The sequence below is a fragment of the Diceros bicornis genome, chromosome 8, assembly GCF_020826845.1.
Source record: "Diceros bicornis minor isolate mBicDic1 chromosome 8, mDicBic1.mat.cur, whole genome shotgun sequence".
NCBI lineage: Eukaryota > Metazoa > Chordata > Mammalia > Perissodactyla > Rhinocerotidae > Diceros > Diceros bicornis.
The window spans coordinates 30,824,012-30,836,784 of record NC_080747.1 but is presented as its reverse complement, the minus strand read 5'-3'; the positions used below and the strand labels follow the sequence as shown (position 1 = coordinate 30,836,784).

Sequence of the window (12,773 nt, the reverse complement as noted above, 5' to 3'; positions counted from 1 at the left end):
TTCTCTGAGAATGATTGTTTTGTGGAACTAGATACAAGGTTTCACCTGATTATTTCCTAGTTACCATCACTTAAGCTCTCCATTGCTGTCCTGTTTAAAAAAAACTTTTTGGTGTGTTGGGGGATTCTTAGATCCAAGAGGCAAGGAATGGAAACAAGTGGGTATGAGAAGATTCCCTTTGGTCCTGCTCTCTCACCTGGAGGCAATTTATGAGTAGGATGACTCCTTGTTTATCATCCTTCCCACCTCCACCCCTGTCCCAGAGGGAAGCACACTGTCTTTGCACTTACACATAGAACTTATTTCCTACCTGTCTGCCTGTTAAAACTGTAAATCCTAGAAGGTACGAGCTGTTTCATGTACCTTTGTATTCCTGGCAAAATGTATGACCAAATAAACATTTGTTGAATGAATATAGCAAATATTTTGGTATACCTGAAAATCCTGGGAGTGTGTGAAGACCTCCAGTGATCTGCAGAGCCTAGCCTGTACTCTAATCTGCAAGTTAGAAAATACCTTGTAGGTCATTATGGGTGAGTGCCTACTGGATTAACAATGCTATATTTTTACATGCTTTGAGAAAGTTAACAAAAAAGATGTTGAAGGTGCATTGAAATCCTGTGCGGCTATTCTCCCTGGACCAATGTTTCTGGGTTTCCTCATCTGTAAATCTGGAATACTAACAGTACCTACTCATAAGACTGTTGTGGAGATTACACAGCTTAGTACATGCAAGGCTCTGAATTTAGTGCCTGCTGTACAGTAAGCACTCAGTAAACACAAACACTTATTATTATTACTGAAGATCTCTGACTACACCTACCAAAGTTGGGGGAGAAAAACAAACACCACACAAATCTAAGTCATTTATCTTTTATTCATACAAACAATACATACACAAGACTGTACATTGTTTGAAGACTGCAATAATTTTCTAGTGTAACAACTCTGTAACAAAATTTAACTAAATGTAACATTTATGAAAATATAAATCTCTGATTGGGTAATTCTTCCCAACAATACAAAGTTTACATAAAAACATTCAATATGAGCTATCAGTTGCAAACAAGTTAGGAAAAATCATTCAAGTCACTTGTTAAACTCTATTGGCTTTTACACAGAACATTCACACACTACATTTAATCCATCTAGGCATTTAATTCATAGAAATGTGTGGCATGGAGGTCCAACTAACAATGACAGGAATAAGAATGTGTTGCCTCTGAAGAGCTAAAAAAGTATTGACTCATATAATCAACTCCAGATGATCTGTATGAGGGCTGGGCCTTCTCTGGGCTACCACCTCCCTGGCTGGGAGCTAGACCAGGAGAAACATACTGAAAACAAGTCTTTTACCGTGGAGCGGAATGTTTACATCTGAATCACATCTTTGAATGCTTATGTGTCAAATTGTTTTCCAAAGTGAAATACAATTGACTTGGATTCTCTATGGATTAGATCACTTTGTTTCTCCCATTAGCATCAACAGTGAAGATGTCACTGTCTTTTTTCTCACACTGCCCCCCAACATCCCTATATGGCTATAGCACAAGCTATCACCACCTTTATTTTGCGATTTTCAAAAACAATACGGGGGGAGGTTAAAGATCTGTTAACAGATATGCAGTGAGTTCATGGCAGATCTGAAAGCAAGTGAGTCCTTGTTCATTATCCTGTCTACTCGAGTCACTACTGCCAGTTTCAAATACAACCAAACCAGACCACCACTAGGACACCCTTGGGAAAGTCATCCAAGGACGTGTCATGTGGAGGATATGGAAGGAAGAAAATCACTTTCCCCTTTTGGGATGTAATATTTTCTTTTAAATAGGTAAAGTAGTTTTTAGAAAATATTTAATACCATTTCACAGCTTCTGCTTTGAAATGGTTAAGACCTCATAGGGCTCCGAAGAGTCCTGAAGCAGAAAAGAAACATACATACAGTGTGTAGAAGTAAGAAAGTGATTACAAACAGGGACAATAAAGAACCTTTGGACACCCTTAAGATTTATGGAATATTTTAGCACAAAGACAGGCATCTTCAGTTTGTCCCAGAGTATTTGGTCATCTATCTGCTTTTACACAGGAAAGAGGAAGAATGAGAGTAAGGCAAATGTCATCAGTATTTCATAGATGGCATATCGAGAAAGCTTTCTTTCTATTAAGATTTACTGCAGGGATTTAGGAAATAATTTATGCTTCCATACAACTGACTGAAGAGCACAGACTTCTGTTAGTACAATGATAGAAATGAACAGGTTTTGACCAAATTTGTAATGCCCTTTCTGTAATTCTTCTTCACACCCAGCTCAAATAGGTATTTCAAAAAAGACATGAAAAGATTGTGGTTTCTTGTTAAATGTGTTCTTTTCCAGCCCAGGAAATAGTTTAAAAATCACATATTCCGTTATACAGAAACCCTTGCATGCAACTGTTGAAACTGTATTTTAATGAAGACTGACTCTGCGTGTTCAGTAGCCCTATGATAGTGGTAGTCAGTTCTTGTCCCAGCCCAGCCTGTGGCCTCACATTTCACGTCCTTTCTCTTGGGAAACTGGGAGCACATCTGGGCATTTTTGTTACATTAGTTTGCACCTTTGGACCTTCCATCTGCAGACTGGGTTTACACAGTTGTCAGGATTATAAAGTGTAAGGAGAGATTAAGGCTGTGTTTACTCATGGCCGCACAATCATCTGAAGTCAACTCATTGTGTTCACGATTTCAACCGAGTTCTACAGAACCAATTCCAGTCCAAATGGTCTCTAGCCTCTGTCATCTGAACCAATCGAATGTTATGTTGCTTCGTCCCACACAGCTAATTTTACAACTATCGTCTAACTTCCAGGTGATGCAGCCATTTAAATACAATTTCTAGAAATTCTGTCAAGACTTCATTCCCAGATAAACTTTGACAAAAAGACCAAGCTCAAAACTAATCTCACTTCTATACATTTCACGATCGTGTTAATAATTAACACTGGAACTCCCCCATCTTTCCTGTCTTTTAAGAAACCAGTAGCTTATCCATTTGGGATACAGAAGATACTTTGTTTTTCTTTTGTACATGTACCATGTATTTCTGCTGAGCAGGAAAAACACTGTGTCAGTTGTCAGGGGCATAGCTGTGGCCCCTGGATTCCAGGGCAGAGCACACCCGGTCATAGCAAGAATTGTGTTTCTTGGAGGGCGTGGCCTCACTGGGCTCAGTGGAGTCACTCACCGTGATGGGACTGTCTCTTGCAAAGACCTCAGTGGACTCTCTCCATAAGCAATCCACAGACACTTTAAAACAATAACGATTACACTTTGGCCTGGATGTCTGTGCTGCATTGTTGAAAATTTGTCTGCTATTTGAAGTGGCAATTTTAATTTTTAGTGCAGCATCTACGCGGTCCACGACCGTGTATATCCCTATGCTCCCATCATCAAAACCCACAACGATGTTCAGGTGCCTCTGTGAGAGGGCAAGAAAAGTTGGGGTTTTGTAAAGGGAACAAGCACCGATATTTTTGCCGTCGGCCAGTCTCATTACGATTAACCTGGATATCACACCATTTTCATCCTCTTCCTCCCCGTTTCGGAAACAGATGTACACCAGGTAGCGACCATCTCGAGACAACCTCTGCCGCCAGATGACCCCAGAGGCGTGAACCACCCGTAATTTACCGCTGTGTAAATCCAGCACGTTGATATTTTCATCTCCCCTGGATATAATGCCTAGCTTTCCATTGGGAGAAATTTCAAAATCCTCTAGATTTTTCAAGAAGTTGTTTGGAAGTTGCACACGGCGACAGATCACTTCATCTGTCAGACTCCAAATATTCACCGTCTCGGCAGATGTGATAAATACAATGATGTCAGGACAGTCGGGGATCAATTTAAAACTCACAATGGTGGTGCCATCTTCACAGCAAAATTTCTTGGTGATACTTCCAGTCCAAAGACTGACTGCCAGCACTTTGCTTTTGGTCATTCCCACCACGAAGGTATTTGCAGAGGTTATAAAGGCGTTCTGCAAAGTGGTCAGAATGTTGCAGACCCTGTGGCCTGTGGCCAGCCTCCAAACCCTGGAGGCATTCTCCTCACAGAGAGAGACCACAAACTGGTCATTGTGGGTAATTAGCAGCTGAGATATTCTCTGCCCATTAATTCGGAACAGGTTTTCACCACTGCTGGTGTGCCAGACATACTGGCTGCTTTTGTCATCTGATGTCACCATTATGTCCCCAGAGGATGTCAACACGCAGTGTTCAACTATTCCTTCATGCTTAAATACTGCTTCAATGAACCCACTGCTGAAGTTCCACTTATGAACACAATCAGAGCCATCAAGGGAGTAAATGATTTCCCCTCTGGCAGGTAACATCAGACTCTGGATGGGTTTTCCAGTCTTATCTATGTTGGACATAGCTGTGATTATATCTATGTCCCAAATAGAAAGAACACCACTGGTTGATAAAGATAGCAGCATGTTGTGGTGACTAGATTTCACCAGCTTAACTATGGTACCTGAGATTTCCTGTAAGCTCGCCATACATTGTCCTGTGTCCCGCCTCCAAAAAAACACGGCTGAGGTATTTTCCATGGTTGCGATGATGCAGTCTCCATTTTTGGACAGCACGGCAGATATAAAGCGTTCGTTGTGCTTAGCTCTGAACTTTTCAGCCACCTTCCACATGCCAGTATCTAAGAGCTCAATGCTGAGGGCTTTACAGATCAGAATGGCACTTTGGTCCTCTGAAAGTTCAATGCTGACCACCTCGCTGTCTTCTCTGCGGCAGTCAAAGTCATCAGTTAGCTGGGGGTTGGTAATGTCCTCAGTATTCCAAACAGAAAGGCTTCCCTCACTATCTACCATTACCATTTCTTGGGCCGTGTCCAAGATGAGAAGAAACTTCACAAACCCACCTGAAAATTCAGATGTCACCGTACATAACTTTTCTCCACTCCCTAAATGAAATATGGTGGTAGTATTCAGGTACTGTCCACAGAAAGCATAGACGCCATCCAGGGAGCACTGGACACAGGTCACTTCATACCAGCAGTGGAACTGGTACAAGGGCCATCCGTAGAGCAGATCGATGACAGTGACATCTTTGCTGGCTTCAAGCCATGCAAGGGTGTGGCTGACGGAGAGTGTAAATCCATTGATGTAGGTGGAGCTGCTTCCATGCTTGGTCCCTTTGATTTCCACCTCAGACAGGAGACAAGAATTGACATTGTCATAAATCAACAAGGTGTTATTTGTCGTAGCCACCACAAGATACTTTTCGTCACTGGTGAGCTTCATGCCCAGGATGACGGACTGGGCTGTTGTGATTTGCCTGAGTAGCTGACGAGTTTCCACATCCCACGTGCTGATGGACCCATTTTCTAAAGCTGTCAGGACAGTACTGGGGTTACTGGTAGGCAGAATCTCGGTGACATGCAGGTGACTAGATGACAAGGGAAGACGCTCCGGGCTATATGTCACGTCCATGGATGAATGTAATGGCACAATGGAGCAATATTTGGGCCCGTCTTTGTCACACTCCAAAAGAAGGTGTCTAAGTTTGGGCAGGGAACTTACAACAGGCAGAAGTCTTTGCTGGAGCTCTGCTGAAAGGGAGCCAGGAAATGCAATGATCTTGTTTTTGATGCCTCGGAGGGTGCTTGCCAGGAACTTCAGCTCCTTCTCTTGCGAGCAGTTGTAAGCCAGCTCGATGTCTGAAAGCACTTTATCGAACTGGCCGATTTTGATCATGGTGTAAAGCCAGCTGAAGTTCATGATGATGCCATAAAGCAAGTCATCGGTTTTACCACACCTCGTCAGGTGGTGCAAGAGCTCAGACATCTTCCGATGATTGACGAAAAAGATGTCAGGTTCCAGTGGATTACACTGGAAAACCCACGGCTGGTCTGGGGCCTGCCTGTCAAAGGAAGCCTGTTCCATGAAGTGCTTTTCTTCCTCAAGCAGACTTCTGCTCTCCAAGTCAAGACAGTCATTCAAGTAGGGGTCTTCAAGGCAGAAAGCTTTCCTCCTGCCCCCTGACCAGACCCCCAGGAAATAATCTGCGAGGATGGTGTGCATTTCCCGCAGGTCACTGTTGTCCTGCAGATACAGCTTATGGGCTATGAGCTGCAGGTGTCTGTTGGCCCAGACCAGAAGAGTGACATTCTTCACGTGTCTTTCTATTAAGTATCCGCTGAGACCCTCCTTGAGCCTTGCGATGTACACATAAGGTACTCTCAGGGGATTGCTTGGCCTGGCATTCTCACTGAGCTCATTCATAACACTGTTGTCTAGGGCCAACACGTCCTCCAGTTCCATTTCACTCAAACCCATTTTGGCCATGGTGATGTAACCAAGAGCCCTGGAGACTAGTTTCTGACCACACTTCTTCTCCAAGGACCCGAATAGCTGCTCTATACTTTCATGAACGGTGACACAGAGCGAGGACTCATCGACGTCTTTGTGAGATCTCCAGTGTCTCACCTCCCTGAAGGTCAGGTTCACAAACATGGGCAGTGTGCACTTGGAGAACGCGTTGTTCACATAAATCTGCTGGCCTGATGTGACCTTCCTTTTGACCCGCAGCAGCTGGTGTTTGAGGACCTGGCTGCACATCTTCCTGTCCCGGGGAATCAGCTCAATGTAGTTGTCTTCTTCGTGGATAAGGCACCTTAGTTTCTGCAGGATCCCATGTTTGTTGGGCAGTGTGGAGAGGACTATCCGTACGAAGCGGGGAAGGTGAGCTGGGAGCCACCAAAGCTTCCTGGCCTCGTCACTCTCTGAGAGCTGCTCTAGGGCGTCGAATATTATTACTAGAGGTCTCTGCAATGAAGACTCATTCAAAAGGTTTATAAATAAGTCACGGAGGTCGTGGATCTTCTTAGGGTAGCTTTGAACCAGACACCGGTAATTAATTGCCAATTGTTCACAAACACTGAGAAGGAGAGTCTTAAGGTCAGTACTCATGTCTGTGCTTCCTAGAAATCTCACAACTACTACTGGGTCAGATTCTGGTCCTGTGTCTTCATGTAGCCAGCCATAAGCCTAAAACATAAAGGTGGCATTTAGAATGGTAATATTTATTCACATGGTCATAGATAACAACACTTCTCTCCAGAGGTCAGACTTCTGGTAACCCTGACCAAGCAGGAAGTAGCCTCGAACTAGGAAATGGAAAAGCCCTCTGAGAAGGTCAAAGAACTGACACAAAGCTCATGCACTAAAATCCCTAGGTAAGACCCTCAGGATCACTCTACTAAAAGTAATAAAATAATGATAATAATATTTTTCAATCCCAAAGCAACATTTGGTTTATTTTCTAAAAGTTACAAAGTGTATCTGGTATGGTTAGTTTTTCATCGCTGAATCCCCATTTCCTGGCCTGGTTGTTGACACATAGTAGGTGCTTAGTATTCATTTAAAGACTAGATTAAGTAATCATTTACTCATTATATTGAGTTGAATAATTTCATTGATTGAGATCCCATGAAGGCCATATATGGCTGACCAAATTTCCAGTTAATTAGAATGCAATAAAAAATACTATACAAAAATGGTACTGAATGTAATCTTCCACGATTCAGAGACATTTTACTATATTGGGGTGCTATAGGGTCATCTTTATGATTATGTATCATTGTCATAAAAATCTATATAATGCTAGTTAAAAAGGTTTTGTCAAATTTTGTGCTTTATAGTAGACAGTTTACTATATACAAACAGGCAGTCATCAGTCTGCACGTTCTCTCTCTGCAGGGCACATGGGATTACAATATCATTTAACCAAAAAAAACAAACCAAGGCCCAGGCTGCATAAATGACTTGCTCAGAGTTAAATGGTTACCAAGAAATGAAGTTGGAGTAGAAGTCATATCTGACTTTCATTCTAGTGCTCGCTCTCTCTTTTTTTAATTGTGGAGTTAAAGAGATAACATATATGAGGGGGCTGCTAAGTTTAGTATTTTTCTGTCTGGAAAGGCAAGGACGAGAAGAGAGATGATCACGGTACAAAACGCTCCAAAGTGTATGTTTAGGGAGATAATGTCTTTCAGTAATCCTTGGAATTCACCAAGGATACTCCTTAGAAAAAGACATAAATATACATTAGGAAGTAAGTTTATGAAACTTGCTTCTTCAAGAGAGAGTTCAGGTTAAGGTTTGAATAGTTGAGGAAAGATTTATGGCTGTCAGTTTCAGAATGAGCTATTAAGGAAAATAAGCAATTTATGTTGTTTAGCCCCAACCTTTGAAGCTGTCTTGAAGGAAGCTAATTCTGCCATCCTACCACTGTCCTTTGGTGGCACATCAGAAACAGAGCACAACTGTTTGTCCCTACACAGACTGCTTAGGATGATCATAGGCATCGTCCTCTCTCCTCCCAATCACGTATTGCTGAACATGTGATATCTGTAGAGAGTAGCCCTCAGATCATGAGCTCCTGTCCGTGGAAATGTTGGGTACACACAAGATGTCTGTCTGCATCCTCAAGAGGGACATGAGGTTACAAGAGAGCACAGGTTGTTGTTGGTGGGGCAGATGCTCCCCAGGACAGAGACAAGTGGGGCACAGGCAGGGGACCTAGAAACAGGCGAGGCTCCTGGGGGACCAGAGTCCTGGCCTGTGAGTAGACGCACCGTGGTGGTTGGACAAAATATCCAGAAGAGTGAGAGCTTAGAAAGCCATTTCTCAAGTTGATCAACCCGACTGTCACCCCACTCTGCCCCACTGGGATTGCTTATCTAGACGAGCATATCAGCGCAGCCCACGTGATTCCTTACCTCCTGAGCTAGAGCATGTGGAGATGCATCAGTGCACATTTAACTTAGTCAAATTCAACAATACTTGCCCCTCCAACCACCTTCACCCTTCCCTCCTCCACAAGGGAAAAAGCCCTACAGAGAATGTGAAATGGCATACATGAATGTTTTCTCATTTGATTTCAGTTCCCATGTGCCTCTCATTGTGTTAGTATGTTGCTCACTTGGAATAATTCTAAAATTTGAAGATTCACATACAAATTAGTGTTCAAAGACACACACACATACGTTTATTTTGACACAACATGGCCCCTAAATGTAAGCCTGCCGCTTCATCTGGTGCAAAGAAAGAGCTATATCTTCTAACACTAGAAGAAAAGCCAGGAGCTGGGCATGGCATATTAAGAAATGGTAAACTGGCCTTCCCACGGACTTTTGGAGTAAGTTTGTGTGAGCTTACTTTGGAACCTAATCCCCACGTAAGGTGCAACACAATTGTCCCTGTTCTTATCCTCAAGATGACCTACTTGAGGCCGTGTAGCACAGGATAGATTACAAGAATGTACATGAAGTTAAAGAAAGCTCTGTTCTTGAGAGAGTAACCACAGGAAGAACAATATAGAGATTCTGAAGTAACACCAGGATAATAGAAACCATCAGATTTTGATATCAAGTGTAACATGAGGTTAAAAATGGAACTAGTGTAGTCCAGTTTAGACTGAGGTGCCAAGACAATAGATACCACATTCCAGAGTGAGGTTCCAGGCCATCATGCAGGACTTGCAAGGGACTTGTGTAAACCAGCTTTGCTACCTTTAGTGGACTATTCACTTCCAGCCTAAAAAAGAGATTCAAGAGGCTGAGAAAAAAGTTGGAGATTAGGGTGCTGTGGGTTGTGTCTATCACCACCCCACTCCCAAAGGGGAGGGCTGAGAGAGGTCCACCCCTCACTTCTAGCCTAGGGAAAGGTCTACAATGGACCATTTACAGGGTGTCCTGTAAGAGCTTGGGAGACAGGGTCATCTGTGTCTGATGACATCTGAGAAATATGGAGACTGACTGAGGCTGGTTAGCTGCTCTGATGGAGGAGTGACGGAGAGCTGCTGTATTGGAACTGGAGTTTCTTAGCGCAAAAAAAACACCTGAGTGTTTCCCACGTCCCAGATGTCGGCCACCCGCAAGAGTGAGCTGACAAAGGCTTTTGTTGGTTCTGTTTTTTCAATGTCCTAACGGAGTTTGCTGGGCTGTGGAGAGGATCTTGGCAGAAAGATACTAGAAGTGTGTTGCTGGATGTCTAGCAGCCAAGGAAGCGACCAGCTGGAAAAAAAGTGCATTCCCTGTGTCTAGGGAACTGTAGGTGAGAGACGCTCAGCGAGGGCAGGGGAGGTGGGAGGGGAAGGACCTCCAGGAAACCAGGAAAAGGCATCAGAAGAAACAGGAGGCACCTGCCTTAAACACCTGCCAAGACCAGAGAGTGCAGGGCCTGGTTCAGAACAATACTGGTCATGTAAGAACTTTCTGGCCACCTTACCTTTCCTACATCCCCTAAACCACAACCCTATAGGGGTCACAACCATATAGCGGTCATGTGGTTGGGTTTAGGAAATGAGGGGAAGGAGTGCTATGTGGAGAAAGCAAGGAGAAGATGGCTATGTCCCTACTTCCCACTGCAGATACCTTGCTTATGGTGGGCCTCAGCTGGGGGAGAGAAATGTAGACTGAAGCTTTAATTATCGTCTTAGACTGGACATATTTAATTGCTGAACTGAGACTGATTTAGTGTCCAGAAGTGACTGGATGGCTTGTCTCTGCTGAGACGGATGAGAAGAGTTGTGAGATCTGCCCTTGTTTCCATCCGAATAGGAACTAGCCCCACAACATGAGTTTGAACAATGACAGAAAAAATAAATATAGTTGTTCTATAATTGCACCCCATGAGTCTTATTCTTTCAGTATAACCGTTATACCAGCAAAAGAGAAACACTGAAGTAACCATTCCAAAAAGACTAATTATAATTCAGAAAGTAAACAGAGAAAATGGAAATCAATTTGATCCATTTATCTTTTCCCAAGAGTAAAAGTTTTTACAAATATACACATAAAAGAATAGGCTTTTACCTTCTTTGCTACTTCAGCGAGTAGAAGGGTCTTCCCAGTGCATGGTCCGCCATATATAATAAGAGGGTTGATGTGCCCGGTTTTACTTGGAAGAATGTATTTACGCACGATGTTTAGAGCTTCGCATTTGTACTCATAGAAGGAGGCATATGTTTTACACAATGACGAATGCTGAAGGATTTCATCATAGAGCGTATCAGTCTCAGTGTCAAAATTCTGTTGTACCGTTGCCTGAATTATGTCAATCATGTCCTCATAAAATTGTTTACCAAGTCCTTCTATGTAATGATTTTCTATTTCTTGGGAATAGCCTAGTTTCATGTCACAATGAGTAACAGATGTGTACACTCTCAGATTAGATGATGCAACAATAGTAGGAATAAATTCATCCCTGAGTTTTATCAGCTTCTCTTGGGCTTCTGGGTCCCGAATAATCCTTGGTTCTGTTCCAGTTATGTCCATGTATTTTCCCATCTCTGGGATTTTCACAAAACGCTCAATGTTAGCAATTTTTCTAATGTAGCACACACACTTCTTGAGGAATGCTGGAGTCTGCTTTCCTAGAGCGAAGTCAAATTCATCCTCTATAGCTGGAAGAAAATATGACAAGTTTATTGTCCAGAACAAAGAAGCAACATGCCCATACTCCCAGCACTTAACTCTCAGTCACTAGTGGTAGATGCTTTTGCTTATAGTGTGTAGAGGAGTTATCTACACAATTAATTTCTTAATTCCTTAATTTCCTGCTTGTCTTTTCCTAAGCAGCCTGCCACAGAACAATGGGTTTTAAGTAAAATTATTTAATTTCCTCCCCAATTGGAGGAAGAAGTTGAATGTAACACAAAAGAAAGCATACCAAGTTTATAGTTGATTCAAAGTTCCTGCTTTGCTTCCCTCTCAAACTTCAGTGGTTCTAAGAGTGAAGAGCAGGGACCAATTGGGGTCAGGAAAGAATGAGGAAGAGGGCAAAGGGCATATTGAGTTTACTGCTTCCTTGTCAGTCTCTCCTTTACAACGTGGCTTCACCATTTTGTTTGAGGTACATTGTACCCCATGTCGATATGTGTAAATATAATTATAAAAGCATACTTAAAACATAATCATCTTCTGATTATTGATCAATCTGAATTATCCATGTCACTATTAAATTCCATTATATCCATCAGAGCAGGTACAGAAAAATGACTTAGTATGTAACTGTACATCTTCTAAGGTAAACCATGTTATGGCTTATAGTACATGCATGCTGACATGCAAGTAAATATACATTATAAATCATTCGAGGCCCCATAAGAACATTTAAGACTGGATCAGTAGTAATAAAAACGTCACTGGCACATGATTTTAGGGAAGAAAAATAAAAAAAAAAAGAATGGAAGTGAATTTTAAGGCAAGCAGTCTTTTAAAATGGGCTGTCCTCCCTCCCTCCCTTCTTCCCCTCCCCGCCTGCCTTCCTTCATCCACTTGGTCTTCACTGAGTGCCTGCTATATGCCAGGCATGCTGCTAGTTGCTTAGGATACAATGGTGAGAGAAAACAGACAATGCTGAGAGAAAAAGCCATTATAGAGCTATGGTCCAGTGAAGGACGGCAGACATGAATCATAGAGACTCACAAATAAATGTATTATGATTGCTTTCAGTCCTGTGAAGGGGAATACCATGGTGCAATGATAGCAAACAATCGGGGGGGTCTAACCCACTTGGAGAGGTCAGCGAAGGGTCTCCTAAGGAGGTGGCTGCTGGGCTGGGATCTGATGGAAGCCTAAGGGGAGGATGTGAGGCTCTGAATACAGAGAACTGGGCTGGCCACAAACTGAAAACATTTCAATGTGCTAGCCACAACTCCAACATCAAGCAAAACCTAGAATATGCATGTATTCCATTAACTACTAAGGAAGGTGGGAG

The 12,773-nt window shown here is 42.7% G+C and overlaps 1 protein-coding gene across 2 annotated transcripts in view; it reads right to left on the bottom strand.

Annotated features, from left to right (window-relative positions):
- Positions 1-669: 669 nt before the first annotated feature.
- NWD2 (NACHT and WD repeat domain containing 2) overlaps positions 670-12,773 on the bottom strand; it is a 175,609-nt gene continuing 163,505 nt past the window's right edge. For both annotated transcript variants that reach the window (XM_058546865.1, XM_058546864.1), the window contains 2 exons: positions 10,868-11,457; positions 670-7,037 (listed from right to left, as the gene is read on the bottom strand). In XM_058546865.1, coding sequence (XP_058402848.1) covers positions 3,105-7,037; positions 10,868-11,457 — 4,523 coding nt within the window. In that variant the 3' untranslated portion in view covers positions 670-3,104. The remainder of the gene's footprint in view (positions 7,038-10,867; positions 11,458-12,773) is intronic.